Source organism: Cydia strobilella, chromosome 1 (genome assembly GCF_947568885.1).
Source record: "Cydia strobilella chromosome 1, ilCydStro3.1, whole genome shotgun sequence".
NCBI lineage: Eukaryota > Metazoa > Arthropoda > Insecta > Lepidoptera > Tortricidae > Cydia > Cydia strobilella.
The window spans coordinates 1,782,232-1,809,397 of NC_086041.1; the positions used below are offsets into that span (position 1 = coordinate 1,782,232).

At 40.2% G+C, this 27,166-nt stretch overlaps 1 protein-coding gene across 1 annotated transcript; it reads right to left on the bottom strand.

The window, feature by feature from the left end:
• Positions 1 to 8,900: 8,900 nt before the first annotated feature.
• Positions 8,901 to 26,918, bottom strand: LOC134743520 (kinesin-like protein Klp61F). Its single transcript, XM_063677048.1, has 8 exons — positions 26,792 to 26,918; positions 25,406 to 25,538; positions 23,498 to 23,613; positions 20,686 to 20,817; positions 19,534 to 19,756; positions 17,258 to 17,370; positions 15,767 to 15,937; positions 8,901 to 14,797 (listed from the first exon to the last, which is right to left on the bottom strand). Exons 2-8 carry the CDS (start codon positions 25,518 to 25,520, stop codon positions 14,681 to 14,683), a joined length of 987 nt encoding a protein of 328 aa, XP_063533118.1. The 5' UTR covers positions 25,521 to 25,538; positions 26,792 to 26,918; the 3' UTR covers positions 8,901 to 14,680.
• Positions 26,919 to 27,166: the final 248 nt, after the last annotated feature.

Consider the following 27,166-nt stretch of genomic DNA (forward strand, 5'->3'; position numbering starts at 1 on the left):
AAAGCGACTGCCATCTGACCTTCCAAACCAGAGGGAAAACTAGGCCTTATTGGGATACATACACCAATATACATACCAATTTACTCTCACACCAAAAGTACAGATGTAGTGAACAATCCTTTGCCATCGTATTTTCTCGGAAACGTTCGTATTTGTCATGCTACATTCAACCTCAGTACTTTTTGTAGGTACTGAGACTGACTGAAATAGCATAAACACGTTCATGCGTTTCCGTCAAAATACGACGATAAAGGATAATTCACTACATCTGTACCTACTTATTAATTGTTTGTTTGTTTGTGCTTACGAATAAAATCTTATTCTATTCTAATATTATAGACGCACGAACACAAATACAAAAACTCGGTACTTTTGACGTTAATTATAATAATATTAGCGGGGGCACCGCCCTGCCCCCAGATCATTTTTGATATGGGCGTAGGTGCTTTGAGGAGCGTTTTAAAGATGGTTTATCACTAATTTTAAGCTCTGACTTAGGTCTGTGAGAAATTGCTTTTATGGGGGTCCTCAACTGATACTAAATATTATTTATTGTATAAATAAGTTATATGAAATCTATTGTTTTGAGAAAACTAGGTGCTACATAAAAGTTTTCTCTATTTAGAATACCTAATTATCTACATTAATATTAGGCCATCACCCTTATTTAATTCAAGGGTTTTTTCAGATATTTTTAGTAACTAGACATATTTTATTGACAAAATATGTTAAATATATTAAGAATAAGATGTATTTTAAGTCGAAAAACGCACACAGCATTCGAGCGTTTTTCGACTTTAAATACGTGAGTGACCCGTTATTAATATATGTATTTAATATTTCTGTGTCCCACGGAAGTTTTGTTGACAAAATGTGTATCACAAAATTCAGTAAAATCTATTTTAAATCCCACATTCGATTTCTAACTCGAAAAGTTCGAAAACGTTTGTGAGCGTCACATTTAACGTATTTTCTTCAAAATTTGCCTATTTCTTTTAAGGTATCTAATACTTACATATCATAAGAAACCTTGATGTCATATTATTGAGAGCAGTTATTAGTTTTAGTACGGAAACCAAACAACTATTATGTACAGATACGTAATAATGTTTTATATACCTACACATACATGGAGTAATCCTTGGTCCTAAGTGTTTAGGCTGTTAGGTGCTTTACTTACGAACATCGTTTTAACTTTGGAGGGCTATTAAAATAATTGCGAATACATTTTGAAAAAAAGAATACATACGGTTCGGATATATAGTCCAGAATATTGTAGCTTAAAATTCGACCGCTAAAGTAGATGGCGTTTTTAGACCCATATATTATGCGGCAACTACTTAGGTCGTCAGTTAAGAGTCCCCGGCAAGCTCCGTCGAATTTCACAATCCCATATAAACGGAGTTTCGTTCTGATTTTAAAACCACGTGTTGGATTGTAATGAAACTTTGCAAGTACAATGACATGAGGTATATTTAGGTCTGTAATTAGTTTATATAGCTCTATTATATAAAACAAACGAAATAGAGCAAAAACAAGTTTTGTATGAAAAATTTAAATTCGCTGTATTTTTTTACTATGGTATCTGAAGCTACATAAACTAATTACAGGCATAGATATACCTTATCCTATTGTAAGTACAAAGTTTCAGAGCAATCTAGCTAGTCGTTTTAACATGAGAGCGGAACTACGTTTGTATGGAGAACCGAGCTAGCCGGGGACTTGAGGCGCCATCCATTTCAGTTGTCAAATTTGTGGCTATAGTATTTTGCTCTGTTTTACGTGTCTGTTATGTTTATGATCAGATACCGGAATTATTGTGGCATTTTGGAACTGTCATATGGACAGTTCCAAAATCTATTTATAGACTTCCGATACACATATCGATACAATGTAGAACAGAAAATATGAAAGTTATAATAGTTAGGTATTTGACTGTAAAAGAACTAATTTAAGCAGATAATTTATGGAAAAAAGATGTCTACTTATTTATTTTATAATAGTAATTTATTCCTTATATAGGAAGGAGCAAGGCTATGGTGTTAAAACTACGTGTTTTATTTATTTATTGAATTTCAAGCCATATCGTCAGGTAATTTTCTTAGGCTCTTAGGAGCGATGTAAATAAGACTTAATGTCATGTGCAATGCTGATAAAATAAATCTTTCATATAAAAAAAATGATTTGTTGTACAAGTCAGCAAAATTCTTTGGCGTGGCTTTGAATTTAGATCATGCAAGATCCTAGAAAAATACAGAATCTGAGCAAAACGAGGATTTCAGAGGCTATAAAATTGCCGTGCTGTCTTGTATAACATTTAGCAATTTATACCGGGTGGGGTCTATAACAGGAGCAAACAATTAAACTGTAGGCTGTACTTCTCAAACTGACTAACATTTGTTCAGATACTTTTACCCTTTTGAACGCCAAGCATTGACGTAACTCGACGTGACACCGCAATGAAGCAAAATAAAACCTTAGAGAACAATAGTGATTACAAAACAGGATATCGATATTTTCACTGATTTCGTTTTTGACATACTTAGATTAGAAGAACCACTACACAGGTGTTTTACAATATAATATTAGATAATTCTGGCTTTTAGCTCTACTAAAAACCTTTAAATAACGTATTTAAATATCAAAATGTACTTGTAACTTCCACTCAAATCTCTCAATAATGCCACATCACTACTTGGTGGTGACGTCAGGCATCGGACGTGAAGTGCCGTCATGGGCGCACGGAACACTGATAAGCGCGCGTTACTCAGAGATGTGCAAACCCGTTGTCGATTATTATTACCTACTAATTAGCAAACTGCAGTATCGTTACAATAAAATAAATGCATAAGGGGTTACATTATCACAAAAGGTCAGTACCGTCTTTCAAACCAAGTTGTTTAAATTAAGCACGAAAACAAGTACCGTAACAGCACAAATAGCAGTTATTTTAGCAAAAACAACTCCTATTACAAAATGTATGGGATTAAGCCATATCTATTATTGATGGCGCTAGCGTGTTTGTCGGAACTGCGCGAAACGATTTCTATTAGGAGATTGTTACTTTCATATAATAATATTATTCCTCCATGACTCGGTCACATCACTAGGCGACGTCAAGTGCCGTTTTTGGCGTGGCTAGCTATGCTATTTACTGGGTAAGTCGTATTATAACATAATGTTGTTTTTTTTTTTAACCTTCTATTCATAGTTGAATTGTAATAAAGTTATACAATAAAGTAGAAGGGCAAAATAAAATAATGCAAATACAAACAAAGAAATATAGTTATTTATTAAAGAGTCTTTGATAAATTAAGTTTGGACGGCAAATGACGTCGGCGGCGTGAGTGGCACAAAATGTAGACGACGTGATTTACCGTCTTTGGCGGTCAAAAGGATAAAAATAACCTGTGTTTTGATTTTTCGTACACTTTAAAGTGTATAGTGTATTTGACTGTGTTTAAAATAAATAATTTTACACCATGCATGAAATAAAGCACCAGAAGATTAATAGAGAAACGTAGACAGCAGTTATTTTTAGACAATTTCTATTTTAAAACCCGTATAAAACTATAAAGAGTACGTAATTTGATTGTGACGTCACATGCTAGTGTTTCATATAAATTACATAGTAGCAAAATCGTTTTGACAGTTCGAAAAAAGAAACTGATTTCACTAGTAGTCAAAGAAAAAGAAAGCGAGAAAGAGATCGCTTTCTTGCTCTTACTTATGGATGCGTCGCACAATGACCTTGGTGCGATGATGTGTTACGGCTATAAGACGTAATGTATTGCGAATTTTGTTAATAATTATAATGATGATGGCGTACATTGAAGATAATATCTAATTTGTATGAAATATAGGAAATCTAGACTTCATAATTTTCTTAGTTATTAAATAAAAGTGTCATTGTTTGAGGAGTACAAGCCGTTTTAATTATTTGCCGGTGTTACACGCACACCCGGTATTCTACTTTAGGGTGTTACCACACGATGAGTATATCAAATGGTTTGGTAGTTTTATTTCACGAGTAACTATCGCGGTAACCGAAGACAATATTATATATCAAATGGTGTTAACGCCCTAAAAGCATTAAACAAGACTTCGACGACGATCAAAATCGATGTTTTTTTTTAATATTTTCCGAACATATTGTTTGGAATGAGGGCTATCGTTTTTTTGCTCACCAGTTGGCGCCTCTGTTGATGGTGGTCCAAAAGACTAAAGAACAGCTGTCAGTCATTGAAGTGACAAGTGACCTTTGACATTTCGAACTATGGAAAAGACCACCATCTACACTAGCGCCCCTAGCGGCGAATTCATACGCGTTAGCCCTCATCTAGCTTGCATATGTCGATTGTGCGTCAGAGATTCCTTGGAGTCAGTTTTAGCTAAATACCTACTGTAAATCTAGTACTGTTTGCTAATAAAATTGTGAAAATACAATTTCGTTTTATTCCCTTTCTTGTCTTATAACACGTACTAGGCAGTAAAAAATGTAACGTAAAAATAGCCATGTCAGATAAACATCAGTCCATACATTGTGTATGACCATTGGCCGACTATTTTCGACAGAGGGGAACGCCTGTTAATGGCTACTCCGTTTTGATTATATCCTTCTAGACTTCACCTGTCAACATTGCCGTTTCAATATTTTGCACCATTTTACGCGTTGTAATAGGGAGCGTGCATAAACTGTAGGAGGCAGCACAGGAGACGTCAGATTTTTGGCGCGAGGCGTAAATGTGTAGTTTATGCTTCTAAAGTAGCCCACAAGATGGCAGCACTTGCTTTGGCGTGAAGTGTCAATGTACATGTTTATGGTTCCGATTCAGGCCACAAGATGGCAGACCCTCCAACGCGCACGGTGCCTATATAAAGCGGTACTGACAGCTGCTATTTCCGGTTGCAATGCCGTCCTTATTTGTCATAATAAAAGGTCAATTTAATTTATCAAAAGCAAGGAAATAAAGCCTGCCCAGGAATATATGATCACGCGCCATGTTGCGGAATTTCACTGGAACAAATTTTTTCATACTATACTGAACTGTCACCCTATATACATGAGAATGAACAGCGCCCTCTTGGCAATGATCATATATTACTGGTCAGGCTTTAATTTAAAATAATAAGACTTTAATTATTTGTTACGTAAAATATTTTATTAACACGTTTAGAGTAAAAAACTACGTACACATGTAGCATCTCATACCTGGGTCCTAACTCCCAGTCCTTAATCTCACGGGCTGATCCTCCGGATTCTCCAATCGGCTATAATTCCTTAACGCTTTTGCCTTCTCTTCCTGTCTGATTCTCGTCTTCCAAATTACTCCCTGAAACTTTTGATTTAAAATGTTTACTTTCTGGCTACCATTTCTAAATTCTCCCTAAACTCCTTCTACCCTATTACGGCCCTGACCCGTCCGGTTACTTACCTTGCTGTTTTTCTAATCACTTCATGTTTTTATTATAATTTCGAAGCTAATCGACCTAAAATTCACTATAAATTTTCCATTGACATATTTGTTTCTTTGTTTTGACATAATCCGTCAAACTATTAATTTACTCTAAATTCTTTAGCATGAAGTTTAGGTCGTATAGTTTTCAAGTAGTTTGTTCTAAATTTTATCTAAAAATTGTTACTGGTGAACAAATATTTTCAAAATTAATAATAAGGTAAAGAAGAATTCTAGAAAATGTTATTGCTAGCTATATAAGCGGCCCAGCGGACATCTGAATTCAGTTTGCTTCTAGTTCCCAACAAAGGAACATCAGTTGTAAGGGTCCGTGCGGGGCCAAGCCAGGCCCCGCACCATCAAGAAACCCTCGATCGCGCTCCTTAAAGGTTACCTGTGTTCCTGGCGAAGTCTGGCGCTCTCTGCACGCACCCAAGTCCGGTGGTGCTTTGCAGTTGCTCTAGCGGAGCGCCTCGTCTCCTAGGCGCGCGCTATCGGCGCGCCTCGCCTCAACAGGCGCGTGCTGTCACCGCGCCTCGCCCGCTATCGGCGCGCCTCGCCTCAACAGGCGCGTGTTGTCACTGCGCCTCGCCTCTTTGAAGAGCGTGCTTATCAGCGCGCCTTACCCAGCGCGCCTTACCGTGCGCGCGCTATCAGCGCGCCTTACCCAGCGAGCCTTACCGTGCGCGTGCTACCAGCGCGCCTTACTGTGCGCGTGCTGCCAGCACGCCTCACCTTTGCGCGTGCTATCTGCGCGCCTTACCTTTGCGCGTGCTATCTGCGTGCCTTACTCTTGCGCGTGCTATCTGCGCGCCTTACTGTGCGCGTGCTACCAGCGCGCCTCACCTTGCGCGTGCTATCTGCGCGCCTTACCTTTGCGCGTGCTATCTGCGCGCCTTACTGTGCGCGTGCTACCAGCGCGCCTCACCTTGCGCGTGCTATCAGCGCGCCTATCCGTGTGCGTGCTCCTGCCTTGCACGTGCTATTAGCGCGACTATAAACTTTATTTTATTCTTTTTGTAATTTAAACCATCTGTAGCGTGTCATATTTAGACAATAGCCGTTAAATAAAGAACCTACCCCTGTTATATCTATCTTTTCCTTTCTACCTCCTCACTCCCAGCTCCGTTACTCACTCCTCCAATATACGTGGAGGAGGGAGTAACGTGACAGTTTTGGCGCCCAACTTTTAAATTTACCGGCTTTCTTAACCCACTAAATTCTAAATTATAGACAGCATCCTTGTCTTTAAATCTTAAATAACTTTTCGGCCTTTTTCTGTTTAATTTTCTATTTCTTCAGTCAATATGGCACGTTTTTTAGATTATCTTATTATAGCAATCAGACTAGATAGCTAGCTTTTTTTATCACTTTTATTGCTAAAGATGTATTTTTCATAGGTCTTTAACTTTATAATAATTGTACTTCTTTTACTCTGCAGCTCAGGCCGTCCTCCTCCTTCCCTTTGTCCTTCTTCAAGCTCGTTTTCATTCTTCATTAACTGCCATTTTCCATTTCTTTCATTTTGTGTGATTGTATTCATCTGTAAATATTTCTTCATTCTCGGGTGGCTTAATAAGCCAGGTGCCCTTCTTTTTCTTTTCTTCACCCTGCAGAGCGGTAGTCCAACTCTGAAGAAAAAAAAATAAGCCTTATGGTCAAACACTACTTTTTTTTACTCTACTGTGGTAGGTCTACCCCTACCACAACCTAGAAGTAGGTTCTACCCCTACTCTCTATTCTCTCGTCGGCTCTAAACCGACTAGAACTTGTACATAAACTTATCTTCGCGGAGCGGCTGACTACTCCCTTAAAATAAGCCTTAGGTCCTTCATTATTATCTTATTATCTTTTCTAGTGGAGCGGCTGACTACTCCCTTCTATAAAGAAGCCTCAGGTCATAGCGAGGACTTCTTAGGAGTGTGTGTCATAGAGCGTGAACCACATCCCCTTCCTTTGCCAGAGACTTATGAATGCGTGATTATGACAGGAGATGTATGAGTGCAGGGAAGTTCCTCGATCTATTCATCTTCTTCTCCATTATATCACTCATCCTCTCGTTCCATTTATTCATCCCCATTAACGAGCTTGCTCTTTCTTCTGACTTACTGACTTACCTACCTACTTACTTACCTACTTACTTACTTACCTACTTACTTAACTACTTACTTCCTTTACTTTCCCCTAAACTTAACTCTTCACAAAAAAAAAAAAAAAACTTTTCCGTTTAAGATTACGACAAAGTTTTTTTTTCCGTGGTTTTTGGGGTAATGTAGCATCTCATACCTGGGTCCTAACTCCCAGTCCTTAATCTCACGGGCTGATCCTCCGGATTCTCCAATCGGCTATAATTCCTTAACGCTTTTGCCTTCTCTTCCTGTCTGATTCTCGTCTTCCAAATTACTCCCTGAAACTTTTGATTTAAAATGTTTACTTTCTGGCTACCATTTCTAAATTCTCCCTAAACTCCTTCTACCCTATTACGGCCCTGACCCGTCCGGTTACTTACCTTGCTGTTTTTCTAATCACTTCATGTTTTTATTATAATTTCGAAGCTAATCGACCTAAAATTCACTATAAATTTTCCATTGACATATTTGTTTCTTTGTTTTGACATAATCCGTCAAACTATTAATTTACTCTAAATTCTTTAGCATGAAGTTTAGGTCGTATAGTTTTCAAGTAGTTTGTTCTAAATTTTATCTAAAAATTGTTACTGGTGAACAAATATTTTCAAAATTAATAATAAGGTAAAGAAGAATTCTAGAAAATGTTATTGCTAGCTATATAAGCGGCCCAGCGGACATCTGAATTCAGTTTGCTTCTAGTTCCCAACAAAGGAACATCAGTTGTAAGGGTCCGTGCGGGGCCAAGCCAGGCCCCGCACCATCAAGAAACCCTCGATCGCGCTCCTTAAAGGTTACCTGTGTTCCTGGCGAAGTCTGGCGCTCTCTGCACGCACCCAAGTCCGGTGGTGCTTTGCAGTTGCTCTAGCGGAGCGCCTCGTCTCCTAGGCGCGCGCTATCGGCGCGCCTCGCCTCAACAGGCGCGTGCTGTCACCGCGCCTCGCCCGCTATCGGCGCGCCTCGCCTCAACAGGCGCGTGTTGTCACTGCGCCTCGCCTCTTTGAAGAGCGTGCTTATCAGCGCGCCTTACCCAGCGCGCCTTACCGTGCGCGCGCTATCAGCGCGCCTTACCCAGCGAGCCTTACCGTGCGCGTGCTACCAGCGCGCCTTACTGTGCGCGTGCTGCCAGCACGCCTCACCTTTGCGCGTGCTATCTGCGCGCCTTACCTTTGCGCGTGCTATCTGCGTGCCTTACTCTTGCGCGTGCTATCTGCGCGCCTTACTGTGCGCGTGCTACCAGCGCGCCTCACCTTGCGCGTGCTATCTGCGCGCCTTACCTTTGCGCGTGCTATCTGCGCGCCTTACTGTGCGCGTGCTACCAGCGCGCCTCACCTTGCGCGTGCTATCAGCGCGCCTATCCGTGTGCGTGCTCCTGCCTTGCACGTGCTATTAGCGCGACTATAAACTTTATTTTATTCTTTTTGTAATTTAAACCATCTGTAGCGTGTCATATTTAGACAATAGCCGTTAAATAAAGAACCTACCCCTGTTATATCTATCTTTTCCTTTCTACCTCCTCACTCCCAGCTCCGTTACTCACTCCTCCAATATACGTGGAGGAGGGAGTAACGTGACACACAATCACAGCAATATCAATTTTTATTAAACAGCATAATAATATCTTTTCATTTCTCATGCTCTGAAAGAGGGTCATTGTTGTTCTAAAAGGTGCGCAGAAAATGATACGTGTCTGCACTAGAGCATTTTACGTTCGAAGTACGACTTTTTTAATTTTTTTACGATACGCAATTGAAATTTGAGTTTAAATGGATTTGTAATAAATTTTTCATTTTGATATTTGACTCTCCATTCCATAAATAACGATACTTTTGTCTGAATTGTTAATTGAAAGTACCCTCAAGAAATACTATAAAAATGTATACTTAGTCATGTTTTAAAAAAAATACATGCATTTTACTTTCCTCGTATTCGAAATGAAAAGTAGAGTGTTTAACTCGGGTGAAAGGCATCATTTCTGCCTCGGACTATTGGCGCTCTCACTGCATTCGAGCGCCAAAATACCTCGGCAGAAATGAGTGCCTTTCGTCCCTTGGTTAACAATCTACTATTATGTCAAACAAACATACATAGCGTAAAGATACATACATGTTTATCTTAGGGTGGTATCACACCTGTCCAATATCTTGGTCCAATGTGTATTTGCGTCTCACATTTTGCTTAACACTGACTACCGAGAACCGGCCTGGTAGACACTCGTGGTAGGAGCTCGGTTCTTCATACAAACGTAGTTCCGCTCCCATTTTAAAACGACTAGCTAGATTGCTCTGAAACTTTGTACTTACAATAGGATAAGGTATATCTATGTCTATAATTAGTATATGTATGAATGAATGAATGAATGAATGAATGAATGAATGATTTATTTGCATATGAATATTGGGTTACATATGTAGGTGTTGGGTACAATATTTTGAGTTTGCTTCACCAAGATTCTACCTATACAGGTGTACATGCACTGTATATTGGCTTGATTCGCTACTAACAGTAGTAGAATTTCGCCAAATCACAGAAAATTAATAATACTACTTAATTATTATAATTATCTTACAACATAGTTCAATTTATACAGTTTATACAATGTCCAGTTATAAAGTTACGCCATTTCGAATATAAAAGTCAAAGTAATTACAAAATTAGAAAGGATGTCATACATACATAAGCTTAAGAATTAACATTAGAAATTAACATAAGATTAAAATTTATGATTAAGAAAGTCATCAATATTATAAAAACAACACTTACATAACAGTTCATAGAGTTTACGTTTAGCTTCAGATAACATTATAAAAAAAATACAGCGAAGTTTTTCATACAAAACTTGTCTTTGCTCTATTTCGTTTGTTTTAAACTGGAGCTATATAAACTAATTACTGTACTAGATATACCTCATGTCATTGTATGTGCAGTTTCATTACAATCCAACACGTAGTTTTAAAATGAGAGCGGAACTACGTTTGTATGGGAAGGTACAATTTGGCCGAGCTTGCCGGGGATTCTTAATGAGAGAGTGGACATTGGACCAAGAAATTGGACATGAACATACAACCCTTACATAAATATTCGTAACTTACCCAGGAATAAAATAAACTTATCAATATTTAGTGTCACTGTATCTAACTATTATTGGCTATATGCAATACTTGCGGCGCCACCTGGCGGCTACGGGTAACATTAGTTACTTTACAGTGTATGTCAAAAGCACAAAGCCTGTAAAACTGCATTTTACCACGATGAGCAGTTGTCGGTTTTAGTTCCCCCACCACGCGCTGCACATAGCCAGTAAATATGAAATGGTTGGTCTGTCTTTCACAAAGTTAAGATAATTTATGGCTCATAGTTACGAAATTCATAGTACTTATGGGATATTTTGTACGTATTTGCTCACTAATTTTCATCACACTGTATTTCAATATAAGTTTTTTTTATAAATGCCTGCATAAGGGGAGACAAGAAACATAGATTTTCAATGCCGAAAATTAAACTTATTATTTATCTAAAATTAATATTTGAAACATGCCAATAATTTCAATGTGTCAAAATAAATGCATAATAATCGAACGTTTGCTATGCATTAAACTTCGTTGTTACATAATACAAAATAATTGTTTTTAAAAATTAAATTAACGCCCATAACTGCGCCGCTTAAGATACGAATAAAAAGTTCAATATATGCCTTATTTAAATATATAAAAAAAAGTTGTGAAAGTTTGACGACTCAATGTTGTCTCACGCGTAAATATCCTTACAGAAACATAATTACAATCTAAAACGCGTATTTTCAATAATTACCTACCTAATAAAAATAATTGTTTTAAAATATAACTTACCAAACCTTTCCATTTGATAAGTCAATTGTTGTTATTTATCAGTAAAACCAGAGAGGAGAGAATCAATAGTCTTTTTCACATCACCTATTCGAAAAAGGGCTTTTTCTTCCCAGCTAGGAGGGATCAAAGTGGCACTTTTCTTCCCTGCTAGGAGGGATCAAAGTCGCACTTTTCTTCCCTGCTAGGAGGGATCAAAGTAACACTTTTCTGTTCTAAAACACTATTTTAACATTTTTTTCACGTTATTTTTTTAGTTTAAATAGTAGTTTTAAACATTATAATTACCTCATAGGTGATGTGAAAAGTAATATGTATCACATGGTAGCAAAATTATTTCCAACTTGGGCGTAACACACTTGAATCCCTCACTACGCTCAGGATTCTACTTTAGAATCCCTCGCTACTCTCGGGATTCTATTATAGAATCCTTCGCTTCGTTTAGGATTCAATTGTACGCCCTCGCCGTAAATATGTAATTTTGCTCCCTTGTGACACAATCTACTATTTCTCTATTTAAAAAGCGTTCCTAGAAAACTGTTAATTGTCGAATAATAATGTTTTCTTGTAGGATTTATAAGTTTATAACTTGACCACGTCTCTCGTAAAACTTTCGAAGTCAATACTTTTAAACGATAAATGGTATTTGACTACAAATAAAAGTAAGTAAAATCAAAGATATATTGATTGTCAGTCTAAACGGGCCCACTGACTATCAGTCCGCCGGACAATGGAGACTGTATAAAGGAGCCAAATCTCTATGTATGAAAAGTGTCCATCAAAAAACAGTAATTAGGCGGCGCCACCATACACCGAAATACTACCAAAAACAACCTACGTAATTTGGTCGGGTTATTTGTTGCCTTATATGGTTCATGTTATACTCATGTCCCAGAGCCTAACTAGCGCCACCGGAGAGATTGGGAACTATTATTTAAAGCTTAACGCGGTCACTTTTACAACAATTCTGCCATAAGAGATTGCGATCCTTTCTATACCATCCATACGCCGGACGATATCGGCCTGTCAGTTAGAACAAAAATTTGACAGTTCCGAACAACTGATAGGCCGATATCGTCCGGCGGACTGATAGTCAGTGGGCCCCTTAAGACAATTTTGTTCTTCGAATTTGACAGCTAAACAAGATGGCACTGTGCGGGTCCAAACATGCCAACTTTGATCGTCATAAGTTGACGTCAGACAGTGACCACAAAACACGTGGCGCAAAAGAGCGATGCAGCTGTCAAACTAGATGGCACCTTTTTTCCTGTCTATTACAATCCATAACTCTTTGGTAGAATTAACCAAATGTGTATGCATTGTACAGTCGCCATCAGATATATCGGAGCGGCCGAGGTGCTCAAAAATATCTGAACACGCACCTAGCGCAATGACAATGAGGGCTAACGCGTATGAATTCGCCGCTAGGGGCGCTAGTGTAGATGGTGGTCTTTTCCATAGTTCGAAATGTCAAATGTCACTTGTCACTTCAATAACTGACAGCTGTTCTTTAGTCCATGGAGACTATATAAAGGAGCCAAATCTCTATGTATGAAAAGTGTCCATCAAAAAACAGTAATTAGGCGGCGCCACCATACACCGAAATACTACCAAAAACAACCTACGTAATTTGGTCGGGTTATTTGTTGCCTTATATGGTTCATGTTATACTCATGTCCCAGAGCCTAACTAGCGCCACCGGAGAGATTGGGAACTATTATTTAAAGCTTAACGCGGTCACTTTTACAACAATTCTGCCATAAGAGATTGCGATCCTTTCTATACCATCCATACGCCGGACGATATCGGCCTGTCAGTTAGAACAAAAATTTGACAGTTCCGAACAACTGATAGGCCGATATCGTCCGGCGGACATAGTCAGTGGGCCCCTTAAGACAATTTTGTTCTTCGAATTTGACAGCTAAACAAGACGGCACTGTGCGGGTCCAAACATGCCGACTTTGATCGTCATAAGTTAGACAGTGACCACAAAACACGTGGCGCAAAAGAGCGATGCAGCTGTCAAACTAGATGGCACCTTTTTTCCTGTCTATTACAATCCATAACTCTTTGGTAGAATTAACCAAATGTGTATGCATTGTACAGTCGCCATCAGATATATCGGAGCGGCCGAGGTGCTCAAAAATATCTGAACACGCACCTAGCGCAATGACAATGAGGGCTAACGCGTATGAATTCGCCGCTAGGGGCGCTAGTGTAGATGGTGGTCTTTTCCATAGTTCGAAATGTCAAATGTCACTTGTCACTTCAATGACTGACAGCTGTTCTTTAGTCCATGGAGACTATATAAAGGAGCCAAATCTCTATGTATGAAAAGTGTCCATCAAAAAACAGTAATTAGGCGGCGCCACCATACACCGAAATACTACCAAAAACAACCTACGTAATTTGGTCGGGTTATTTGTTGCCTTATATGGTTCATGTTATACTCATGTCCCAGAGCCTAACTAGCGCCACCGGAGAGATTGGGAACTATTATTTAAAGCTTAACGCGGTCACTTTTACAACAATTCTGCCATAAGAGATTGCGATCCTTTCTATACCATCCATACGCCGGACGATATCGGCCTGTCAGTTAGAACAAAAATTTGACAGTTCCGAACAACTGATAGGCCGATATCGTCCGGCGGACATAGTCAGTGGGCCCCTTAAGACAATTTTGTTCTTCGAATTTGACAGCTAAACAAGACGGCACTGTGCGGGTCCAAACATGCCGACTTTGATCGTCATAAGTTAGACAGTGACCACAAAACACGTGGCGCAAAAGAGCGATGCAGCTGTCAAACTAGATGGCACCTTTTTTCCTGTCTATTACAATCCATAACTCTTTGGTAGAATTAACCAAATGTGTATGCATTGTACAGTCGCCATCAGATATATCGGAGCGGCCGAGGTGCTCAAAAATATCTGAACACGCACCTAGCGCAATGACAATGAGGGCTAACGCGTATGAATTCGCCGCTAGGGGCGCTAGTGTAGATGGTGGTCTTTTCCATAGTTCGAAATGTCAAATGTCACTTGCCACTTCAATGACTGACAGCTGTTCATTAGTCTTTTGGACCACCATCAACAGAGGCGCCAACTGGTGAGCAAAAAAACGATAGTTCTCATAGAGGCGTGTTCAGATATTTGTGAGCACCTCGGCCGCTCCGATATATCTGATGGCGACTGTACCTTGCGTAGTTTTCTTAAGTGTGATATTATTGGTAATAAAAGTTAGTGCGAGTTGGTATTAGTCGTTCCTCTCGATGAGCGGTTTCTTGTGGCTGGTGGGCGCGGGCAGACGGGAGGTCTTCTTGTGCGAGACGGGCTTGTACTGCGGGATCGCGCTGTTCTCTTTGCCGGGTTGCTGAAATTTAAAATATAATAATTTAAAAAGCAAAGATAGATATTGGTCAATGAAACACCTGATGAAGGGAGACCTACCTCTGTCACTCAAGCGTAGGCTTATGGACATGTGCGTACTTCCAGTTCTCACCTACGGTGCTCAGACCTGGTCCTCGACGGAAGCTCAGAAGTCCAAACTCGGGGTTTGCCAGAGAGCTATGGAGCGCAGCATATTAGGTGCAAAATTAAGGGATCGAGTCCGTAACACCACGCTGCGCTCTAAGACTCAAATAATAGACGTAGCTCGGAAAGCGGCCAAGTTGAAATGGGAATGGGCTGGTCATGTCTGCCGAATGCCGGATGACTTGTGGGCCAAGTTAACCACGGAGTGGGAGCCCCACGAGTCTAACCGGGGATCCGGCAGACCTCGTCGGCGATGGCGGGATAACTTGGGACTCCTTCTTGACAGGCTGGCCGGATATAGCATTAAACAGACGAGTAGAAAAAGAGGGGGGAGGCCTTTGCCCAGCAGTGGGACACAGTGGGCTCTGAATAACTAGATATAACTCCGTAATAGATGGATACAATGTAAGGAAAAAATGTGCCTCGAAAAATCCCGAAAATTTGACTCGCGATTAGATGGCGCTACTACCTTTGGTCTACTCTCGTATAGAGGGCGTTCAAGGTTTCGTTCGTTATTTAACAATTTTAACGCATATCAGTAAAATAACATGGGTCAAAATTTTAAAAATAATTAATGCAAATAAAAAAGTCATCTATCCATATTTAAATACATTTTATCGTAATTTTATATACCTTCATTTTTAGTTTTAAAGTGTGTCGATAGATGGCAGTGAATTTACTGTGGTTACAAAATTTACTATAACAGTACCGCTTTCTATTAGCTAACGCAAGCTATCGAGTTTGATTCCCGGTTATCTTTCCTTGTACCTACAATAGTTTTTTAGCTGTAAACGAAAGTAAACCTTACCTTTCTATAATAAAGATCAGTTTCGGATGTACACTTGATGATGTTGGGCGCATGCATCTCGGCGGGCGGGGAGGGCATCGCGAACTCGCTGAGCGCGGAGTCTTCCGACACGGAGGACTCGCTGTCCGACGGAGGACGAGTCGACACTGCCGACTCCACCACTATGCAATCCTGGAAAATACATACTTGTTACTCTAAATCCCATTTAGAATTTGGTTGTTTTTAAAACCGGCCAAGTGCAAGTCGGACTCGCGCACGAAGGGTTCATCACCATTATGCAAAAAATAGCAAAAAAAAATCTTTTGTTGTATGGGAGCCCCACTTAAATATTTATTTTATTCTGTTTTTAATATTTGCTGTTATAGCGGCAACAGAAATACATCATCTGTAAAAATTTCAACTGTCTAGCTATTACGGTTCATGAGATATAGCCTGGTGACAGACAGCGGAGTCTTAGTAATTAGGGTCCCGTTTTTACCCTTTGAAAACCCTAAAAAGTGATTTGATATGTGCAGTTAACTGTACACGATCATAACATATACATTTTAAACATTATCTTAAAATACGAGGTCCTTATCTGTGCAGAATCATATAGCTGTATTGACCTTTTAAACGCCCCGTGTATCGTGTGCGGCGCGTGATCGTGAACCTCTTGGGAATGCCCAAAGGTTGATTTTGGGCTGGAGTCCCGCGTAACAATTGACGTCTTAGGACTACTTGCACCATCCCACTAACCCGGAGTTAACCGGTTAAACCTGGAGTTACGATGGTTACAATTTGAGACTGGATTAACGGTTTAATCGCTTAACCCCGGGTGGAATGGTGCATTAACGGTGTATTAAATTAATGGTGTGTTAACGGAACGGTGGCCGCTTTCGGACGAAAGGAGTGCCTGGCGTCCGTTGGCTCGTTGGATGGACGACATTTGAAAGACTGCGGGTCACTTCTGGATGAGATTGGCTCAGGACCGGGATAAGTGGCGTACTGGAAGAGAGGCCTATGCTCAGCAGTGGGCGATAGAAGGCTGATCGTCGCAAGGTTGCCAGCCTGTCGATCTTTTATAGGATACATTTCGGAGAGTGTGCCGAGGAACTGCACAACCTTATTCCTCCGTCCCATTTTTTACCATCGGACCACACGACAAACGGCACTCCGGCATCGCTTCATGGTAGGAATTCCAAAAATACGCACGAAGCGTTTTGCTTCCACATTTCTTATGCGAACTGCCAAGGAGTGGAACGCCCTGCCCGAGTCTGTGTTTCCGCATGAGTACAATTTGGAGCTCTTCAAGGCAAGAGTTAATAGGTATCTGATAGGTAAGCGTGCTCCACCGTAGACCACATCATCACTTACCATCAGGTGGGATCGTGGTCAAACGCCTGCCTATTCATCATAAAAAAAAAAAATGATATGATGATGGTGATGAATGGTGCAAGTGGTGCTTAGGCGGTCAAAAGATAATCTATTTTTACAGCCAACGAATACAAGTACCTCGTCGTGTCCATTTTGCCTCATGGTCCGGAAGCGCGCTAGAATGCGGTCGTGCGGCGACGTGGCCGCCAGCGCGCGCGGGAAGCGGTACTCCGCACGCACCGGCGTTTTACCTGAAAAATAACATGTTTCATTAACACTACTAATAAATTTAAAAGTGGAGAAATTACTGTCTTGGGTGAGACTTGAACTCACGGCCTCTGGATAAAGAGAGTGAGTGGTCTTGGGTGAGTTCAAGTCTCACCCAAGGCAGTAATTTTTCCACTTTTAAATTTATTCTAAGCTTAATAGCATCGATCGCAGACGTTTCTGCTTGTTTAAAAATTAACACTACTAATAGGTCTAAACTTCTAAAGAAATCATTTAATATTATTACTAAGTACCCGTAACGTTGAAAAAACCGGGAACATTTCATAACGGCTCGTTTTTTTCAAGTTTCTTTCGAAAACAACAATGCAAATTTCAGTTACAATACTTCCGAAAAAAAAAGCTGTATAAAACCAAAAAGTTTGGGAACCAAAACTTGTTCATAGATGGCAGCACCAGTCTCTCTCGCTACAACGTAAATCGGTAAGGAGTTCGTGTAGGAGATGCAAGCGCGCACTGCTTGCCCTTAGAGCTGGTCAAAGACGCCTAGTCTTACTAAGATGGCATATAGTCGAGAAATTCGGACGGGCACCGCCGTGGCGAGGTGACCTAGGGGTTCATGGCGTTAACCGCGATAGCTAAAGACGCCGGTTCGAATCCGGCCTTCACCACTGGAGGGCTTCGTCACTTTTTCTTTAATATATGACATCTATTACAGTTTTTGCATAAAACCAAGTTTTTTTCAAATCTTCTGAATTTTTAATATACTTAATTAGGAATTTAAACAGGTAGGTTATGGTTGCATGTCTATAGCTATTTATGCAACAAGTGCGGAAATCATCTTAACGCACGTGTATCATACAATGTTTTACTATGCATTGTGCGAGTAAATAAAAAAACATATCATGGCAAATAAGTTGAATTATTAAAAAATTGAAAACAAAAAGTACTAGTGCGGAAAAGTAGTACTTTCCGCATGATATGGCTCCGTAGGAAACGCACTTTTCGAACACATGCATTGTAATAGTTATTTACGATACAAGGGCGGAAAAGAGGAAATTCGAAACGAGTGACGATAAATTAAAACACGACCGCAAGGAGTGTTTTAAATCGACACGAGTTGCGAATTACCTTTTCGCACGTGTATCGTACAACGTTTTACAGTACATATGGCCCTTTAAACTTTCGACATATGCACGAAAAGTGCTCATTCCCGCACTAGTGCGAAAAAGTAGCACCATATGTACTGTAAATGTGTTTGTTTATGGCATTGACACTGTCATCACTCATCAGTGGCATTGTGTGTGACGTATTTAATTTTTCTGAATAGAACTGAAAAAAAAAACCGAAAAGAACTAGATTTTGTAAAATTCCCGAAAAAAAACATTAGATTTTTTCCGGTATTTTCATCTCTAGGTAACCGTAACGTTCGATCTCTCTATTAGAGCTTCACTCTACAGTCTTCACTAGAGCATTACCCTTTTAACATTCCAAAAGAAAAGGCACATTACTCTAAACTGCACCATCCTGAAATCCTCTCCAATCGACCTGGCCTCTAGTTATCATGGAACACTTTAGTGCACTAACATGTTCTATATGGAGTTGTGAACTTGTAGGCCAAGGAACACACGATCCATACTAATATTATAAATGCGAAAGTCTGTCTGTCTTTCTGTCTGTGTTGCCTCTTCACGCTTAAACCGCTGAATCGATAGGTTGAGTCCCTGAGAAGGACATAAGATAGTTTTAGTATTACTAGTCCATCTACTGGGCCTTACTGAAAATCAGCGTCGCGGAGTGTGCCATGTTGGCTCACACCGTGACACCAAGCTGAGTAAGGACCATTTAGCGCAACCTCATTCTGTTTAATTATTTCTAGTTTTAGTCTTGTTATGTTGTGCTAATAAATGCTTTTTCTTTCTTTCTTTCTTTTTCTTTTTATCCCAAAAATCATCCCTTAAGAAAGTAAAAAGCGGGGTGGAATTGAGATAATTAATGAAGTGCCTGCTAATTTGTGTGCATAATATGCTCAAATTGAATGATTGCTATGATAATTTTTCCAGGCGCTATACTTACTTTAGCTGCTGTTACTAAGTCCACGCAGACGAAGTCGCGGGCAAAAGCTAGTAAACAATATAAAGAATATGTCTTTTTACACGGATTAATCGGTGTACGTTGATAATACTAACCAGTGGGTGAATATAACTTGAACTCCTCTCCAAACGCCCTTGCCTCTAGTTGTTCTTGCTGAGCGAGTGCTTGTCTCAAGTTATCATGGAACACGTTGGTACGTTGTAACATGTCTTCTACGGAGATGCTGTGAGCTTCGAGAGCGGCGTGTGAGTGTTGTATGAGTCCGGATGTGGATGATGACACAGTGGCTAATGAGGACACGGTCGCAGCGGCTGTGGCCTGTGGACAAACAGTGCATATTAAGCAGGGTTTTATGATTCTAATATTTCGCAACATTGTAAACTCGTCATCTGTGTAATTTCTAAGTTCGTTCGTATTATCAAAGAGGATATAATAGGATAGAGCGTGTAACCACAGTAAATTCACTGCCATCTATCGACATACTTTAAAACTAAAAATGAAGATTTATAAAAATACGATAAAATGTATTTAAATATGGATAAATGATTTTTTTATTTGCATAAATTATTTTTATTATTTTACCCATGTTCTTTCACTGATATGCGTTAAAATTGTTAAATAACGAACGAAACCGTCAACGCCCTCTATACGAGAGTAGGCCAAAGCTAGTGGCGCCATCTGATCGAGAATCAAATTTTTGTGATTTTCGAGGTACGTTTTTTCCTTAGACTGTATCCATCTATTACGGAGTTATATCTATGTTTGCCTCAACGAAAGAGCCTCAAAATATTTATTTTTTTGGGTGGCATATATAAAGCCTCATGGGTTTACAATGGTTACACACACAGTGCAATACAAATAGTTTTGGCGGCGCTATGGATGGTATTTACATCTGTCCAATATCTTGGACCAATGTGTATTAGCGTCTCACATTTTGCTTAATGAGAGAGCGAGACGCAATGCACATTAAACAGTTGGAATACCACTCTATTACATTAACATTTTTCAATGTAATGTTCTATAAAGTTCCATTTCATCTAAGGGACATGTTTCTCAAAAGTTAATCAGAAAGAAGAATAAAGGCAGCTTTAGGGTGCGTAGCCATCATGCCAATAGTTTAGGCTCCGTAGCGGTCGAAACACAACTGTCACTGTGGCACTAATATAAGTGATAGAGAGACACAAAGTCATTCGTCGTAGCGCTAGCGATTGTCACCTTGGCTAGGCACCCAGGTAACTTCGACGTACCTCAATCTTCTGTATGACGGCATCCAGCAGCTGCTTATTGCCAGTCAATACACTGTCAAATGTGTCGTTGGTGCGCACGCACAGTTGTTGCGTGTTTTGCTCTCCCAACGCGATCGCAGTATTCGCCTCTTGCTGTGGAATATAGACAAAAAGTATTGAGAATAAATAAATAAATAATAATAAATATTATAGGACATTCTTACACAGATTGACTAAGTCCCACGGTAAGCCCAAGGAGGCTTGTGTTACGGGTACTCAGACAACGATATATATAATATACATATAAATACTTAAATACATAGAAAACACCGACATGACTTAGGAACAAGTATCTGTGCTCATCACACAAGTAAATGCCCTTACCGGGATTCGAACCCAGGACCATCTGCTTCACAGGCAGGGTCACTACCCACTAGGCCAGACCGGTCGTCAAAATGAGAAATGAGAATGTTTAAATATATCAAATATAAAAGAGACAGAATTTATATCAGTAAAAAATGGAGACCTTGAGATTATCGTATAGAATATATATATCAGGGATGTTGCGGATGCTGATTTTTTGACATCCATCATCATTTCAGCGGTTATTGATTCCCCATACAAATTTTCACCCCCTTAAAGGATGAATTCTGGAATAAAAACTACCCTATGTTCTTCCCCGGGACTGAAACTATCTCTATAACAAATTTCAACTAAATCGGTTTAAGCGTGAAGAGGTAACAGACAGACACACTTTCGCATTTATAATATTAGTATGGATTTATTAGGGTTCCGTATCCAAAGGGTAAAAACGGGACCCTATTACTAAGACTCCTCTGTCCATCTGTCCGTCTGTCACCAGGCTGTATCTCATGAACCGTGATAGCTAGACAGTTGAAATTTTCACAGATGATGTATATATATTGCCGCTATAACAACAAATATCTAAAAGTACGGAACCCTCGTTGCGCGAGTCCGACTTGCACTTGGCCGGTTTGTAAACCTTACCAAATGACTTGCCCGCAAAATGCCCGCTGTTATGCGACGTATGCTTCTGGGATAAAAACTACCCTATTTCCTTCCCCGGGACTCAAACTATCTCTATACTAAATATCAACTAAATCGGTTTACGCGTGAAGAGGTAACAGACAGACACCACTTTCGCATTTTTTTTTATTTTTTTTTTTATTATAAACTGATCGGCGATTGGCCCTAGTCACACCTGATGGAAAGTGAAGACAGGGCCTAAGATGGAGCTCACCGGTTCAGTAACAGCCTATTCACTCTATTCACACTATTTATAATATTAGTATGGATTTTGTTTGGATACTCATGTACGGATGCAAGACTTGGACGCTAACACTTTAAAGAAGAAAACAAGCTCCCGGTGGCAGAGAGGAGAATACTTAGAAAGATCCTGGGCCCCGTGAGAAGAGAAGATGGCAGTTTTAGACTCCGAAAACGCGTCGAGATCGAAGATCTTGTGTGTGCACCCAACATTATAGGCGAGACAAAAGCTCTCCGTCTCCTGGTGCGGCCACGGTTGAGGATGGAGGAGGATCGCGGCGCTAATAGGGCGTACTTGGGACAGGGGGGTGTCACTGCGCAGTTTAGGTATATTTGGCCGGCGCACCGCCCGGGCAGGTGTATGGCAGTGGGTTGCCGCTCGGCTCGCACGATAGTCGTGTCACGTGCTCACGTGGCGCTCGCGCAAAATTGTAAATACGCAATGGCTTCGAAACCTAAATCGCGATCTAATCTGTATAAAAGATCTGTTCTGTTTACGGATGTCTGAATAAACGGAAGAACAAGGAAGCAGAAAAAACATTTTTTTTTTTAAATTCCGGACTATATTGACCAACATATTTTCAAAGGAATAAGTACTTCTGTGGCATACCTACTTCCGTGAGAATCAGACGTACTATCTCCGGCTAAAAATTTTATGTTTACAGAATCAACGTTCGTAATTCCTACATATTTATCTTAAAAATAATAAATCAGTAGGTATAGGTACAAAAACTTGTCAAGTGACAACCCCGTGCCGACACTCGCAGCTCGGTCATAAAACTGCGGCGCATAAAGAAGATTCACGGTTCGTGCGCGGTTATAAGTTTCAATTTTGCTTGCAGGCGGCGAGTATAGGTATAATTTTATACCTAAATCTGGCTTTTGTGAAGGAGTGAATTTTCTGTACGGTAGTACTATTAGTTATTCTGTGCTTGGGACGCCCGGACCCGGTGGGGCGGAGACGGACCGGACGTCCCGGGTATCGCCGGGGCGATGCTGTTGGAGTACACTTGCGCGATCTCCATGCCGATAACTGGCGGGAGCTGGCACAGGATCGAGACGACTGGCATGCGCTCGTGTCGGAGGCCGAGACTCATTTTGGGTCGCTGCGCCATTAAGTATTAAGTATAGAATAAATTTAAAAGTGGAAAAATGGGTGAGACTTGAACTCATGGCCTCTGGATCGATACTCCAGCGCTCTGCCAACTGAGCCACCAAGACCTCATCCATAGTCAGCAAATCTTCCCACTATATGGGTCTAGGGGACCCTAGCGACATCTACCGTAAGAGTGTTACACTTCTTAAACGGCCACCGGAGTTCCAAGTCATATTGGAAATTCACCAGTTACGATGTGCTACCCATTCTAAATTAATTTTTAACAAGCAGAAACGATTGCGATCGATGCTATTAAGATTAGGCTTAGAATAAATTAAAAAATGGAAAAATTACTTATTAATTTATTCTAAGCTTAATAGCATCGATCGCAGACGTTTCTGCTTGTTAAAAATTAATTTAAGTATTAAGTAAGTATGGATTTATTTTCACCTCGATCTGTACCGTGGCTTGCGTGAGCAGGTCCAGCAGTTCCTTGTTGTAATGTTCCGTCACCTGCACGATGTTGCCGGAGAACGCTCGAATATCAGCGTTCATCGCGATCGTTTCTGAAATTGATTTTGCTATTGTTATAAATTTATACATACACCCCGGGCCAAAAGTATGGAAACAACGTTGTTTTCTTTAATATCTCACGTTTCTATCTTTGTTGTATATATTTGTAAACGATGACTTACACTAGGCAAACCCAAAAGATTAAAAATACACGCTTAATATCAAAACATTCTATAATATTGTCAAAAAGCTAAAAAAATAAAGTAGGAAAAAGTTACATAATTATACCTACCCTTTAATTACATGACAAAATGTTGAATTGGCAACTATCACAGCCAGAGTAATTTACTTTTAAAATGTTCTATTATTATTTTTACCAAATTGTCAATGAGTAGTATAAAATCCATCGCTTAAAAGATCACACTTTTCTATTGAAATACAAGCTTTTTTCCATACTTTTGGCCTGGGATGTAAGACTGTTTTTAATATAAAATCAATACAGATAAGCACAGGAATGACGGCTACCGCATTTAATTTCGCCGCTAGATGGCCCAGTCGCCCAGTGTAGATGGAGGTCTTTCAAAATGTCAAATGCATAGGTTTTGGGGGTTTCAAGCTTTTTTTATAGAGAATCTTCACTCCTTATTCATAATTGTGGTGAATCTTTGTCCATTTTTGATTAATAATAAACAATAGATATAGGTCAATAAATGTTAGTGGTTTAAAAGAAGTGCCAACTAAAATATATGCAAAATGAAACAGGTTGAAAAAATGGTACATTTAGACGTTACCATACCTTTGTGTATATTAAAACGTATTGATTTTATAAAAATAAGCATAGAAGAATTTTGAGATCTGTTTTTCTGGACCTACATCTACAATGGCGCCAACTGGTGAGCACAAAAACGGTAGCCCTCATTGGCGCGAAATGTAAACGTCAAGTTTGACTTTTCAAATCAGACCATAGGATGGCAAACCTTGCAACGCACAAGGAAACGTCCATGGACTTTTTCGCTCGCTAATTAACTAATTAACATGTATCATCAATTTCATAGACATGCGCGAAACAGTGTTTCAAAAAGTAATGCTATATCACATTACTTTTTTGAAAACGTAATATTACACCGAGATATCACTCGGTACATCGCCGGAGCGTGAAGAGCGCTCGGGCGCGCGCGAAATAACACCAAGTGAGCGCGAGTGGGATAACAAAGTAATGATGGCGTGGCTAACACACATTACACTATCACAAGTGGCATTATACATTACTGTGTATATACTTGAACTGACCATTCATATCGGCGCGTCAATCTATATTGAATCGCTCGGTCATTCGCGCTCGCGTAATGAGTGATGTTTGAAGTAATGGTTGATTTCTCGAAGTGATACGTAAATGTAATGCCATATTACGCATTCGAGAGACAGCTCATTTGTGATATTACAAGCATTACCTACACATATACAATTTCAAGTTTAAGTTTTCGATGAAGGTTATAAAAGGGTTAGCACTTTCTTTATAAAATATATAATAAAATACCTGAGCCAATTCAAAACAGTTACGACAGATTGTGCCTTTGTTCGTAAGCTCAAAATCGGTAAATGAGTTCCTGAAGGATTCATGTGACATGTGACCAAGTAGATTAGATTAAATAAATTGTGTTAGATGTTATTGTTATTATTTTCTTAATGAATTTGAATTATAGAATTGTTAATTTATAGTTATGTGCATTTTAAAAATATTGACATATGAATATAAATTTATTATCATTCTGTAAGTAATTATTGTTACGTAACTGACAGTGTGAATAATACCAATAAAAATTCTATCTATCTATATATCTTTACCTTCAACGAGCTCGTTGCTATACTTGTCCATGCATTTGAGACATTCCTGTCCACCGGCCTTGCACTCCGCTAAGTCAGCGTCCGCCATCTTGTTTTCTTCTTCCACGGCGGCCATTTGCTCCGCCCGCCACGACTGTATAATTAATATGTTGTAAGAGTTAAATAAATAAATAAAAAATAAGAAAACGCCTTTTATTTCTTGCAACTACAGATTTACATAGCTAAAATACGTATTACTAATTTCTATCTGATGACTAGCTTTTGCCCGCGACTTCGTCTGCGTGGACTTAGTAACCGCAGCTAGAGTAAGAAAAGCGCCTGGAAAAAATTTCATAGCAATCTAAATTTGCACACAAATTAGCAGGCACTTCGTTAATTATCTCAATTCCACCCCGCTTTTTACTTTCTTAAGGGATGATTTTCGGGATAAAAACTATCCTATGTCCTTCTCAGGGACTCAACCTATCTCTATGCCAAATTTCATCTAAATCGGTTTAGCGGTTTAAGCGTGAAGAGGCAACACACAGACAGACAGACAGACTTTCGCATTTATAATATTAGTATGGATTTACATTTAGAGTTAAGTTACACATAATTACTACGTTTATAGGGTTCCGTACCTAAAGGGTAAAAACGGGTCTCTATTACTAAGACTCCGCTGTCCGTTCGTCCGTCTGTCTGTCCCCAGGCTGTATCTCATGAGCTAATAAGCTAGACAGTTAAAATTTTCACACATGATGTATTTCTGTTGCCGCTATAACAAATACTAAAAAGTACGGAACCCTCGGTGGGCGACTCCGACTCGCACTTGTCCGGTTTCTTTCTCTTCAACATCAGCTATCCTCTTGTCCAGCCTGGCGTACAGCGCGAGCCGCTCAGCCTCGACGTGTCGAGCCAGTCGTAGTCTCCCTACGGCCCAGCGTTCTAGACCACTTTCTTTCTAACCATTCCTGTTCACTATGTAATAACCTCGAGTCGATACTCCTGACCCGTTCCTCTAGTCTTCTTTTCCTCTTCAACATCAGCTATCCTCTTGTCCAGCCTGGCGTACAGCGCGAGCCTCTCAGCCTCGACGTGTCGAGCCAGTCGTAGTCTCCCTACGGCCCAGCGTTCTAGACCACTTTCTTTCTAACCATTCCTGTTCACTATGTAATAACCTCGAGTCGATACTCCTGACCCGTTCCTCTAGTCTTCTTTTCCTCTTCAACATCAGCTATCCTCTTGTCCAGCCTGGCGTACAGCGCGAGCCGCTCAGCCTCGACGTATCGCGCCCGTCATAGTCTCTCTACGGCCCATCGTTCTAGACCACCTTCGCTCTAATAATTCCGCCCATCGCTCTAAGCCCCTAGCTCTCATCTTCTGTTCACTATGTCACTATGTACTAACCTCGATATTCCTGACCCGTTCCTCCAAAGTCTTCTTTTCCTCTTCCACATCAGCTATCCTCTTGTCCAGCCTGGCGTACAGCGCGAGCCGCTCAGCCTCGACGTATCGCGCCCGTCATAGTCTCTCTACGGCCCATCGTTCTAGACCACCTTCGCTCTAATAATTCCGCCCATCGCTCTAAGCCCCTAGCTCTCATCTTCTGTTCACTATGTCACTATGTACTAACCTCGATATTCCTGACCCGTTCCTCCAAAGTCTTCTTTTCCTCTTCCACATCAGCTATCCTCTTGTCCAGCCTGGCGTACAGCGCGAGCCGCTCAGCCTCGACGTATCGCGCCCGTCATAGTCTCTCTACGGCCCATCGTTCTAGACCAC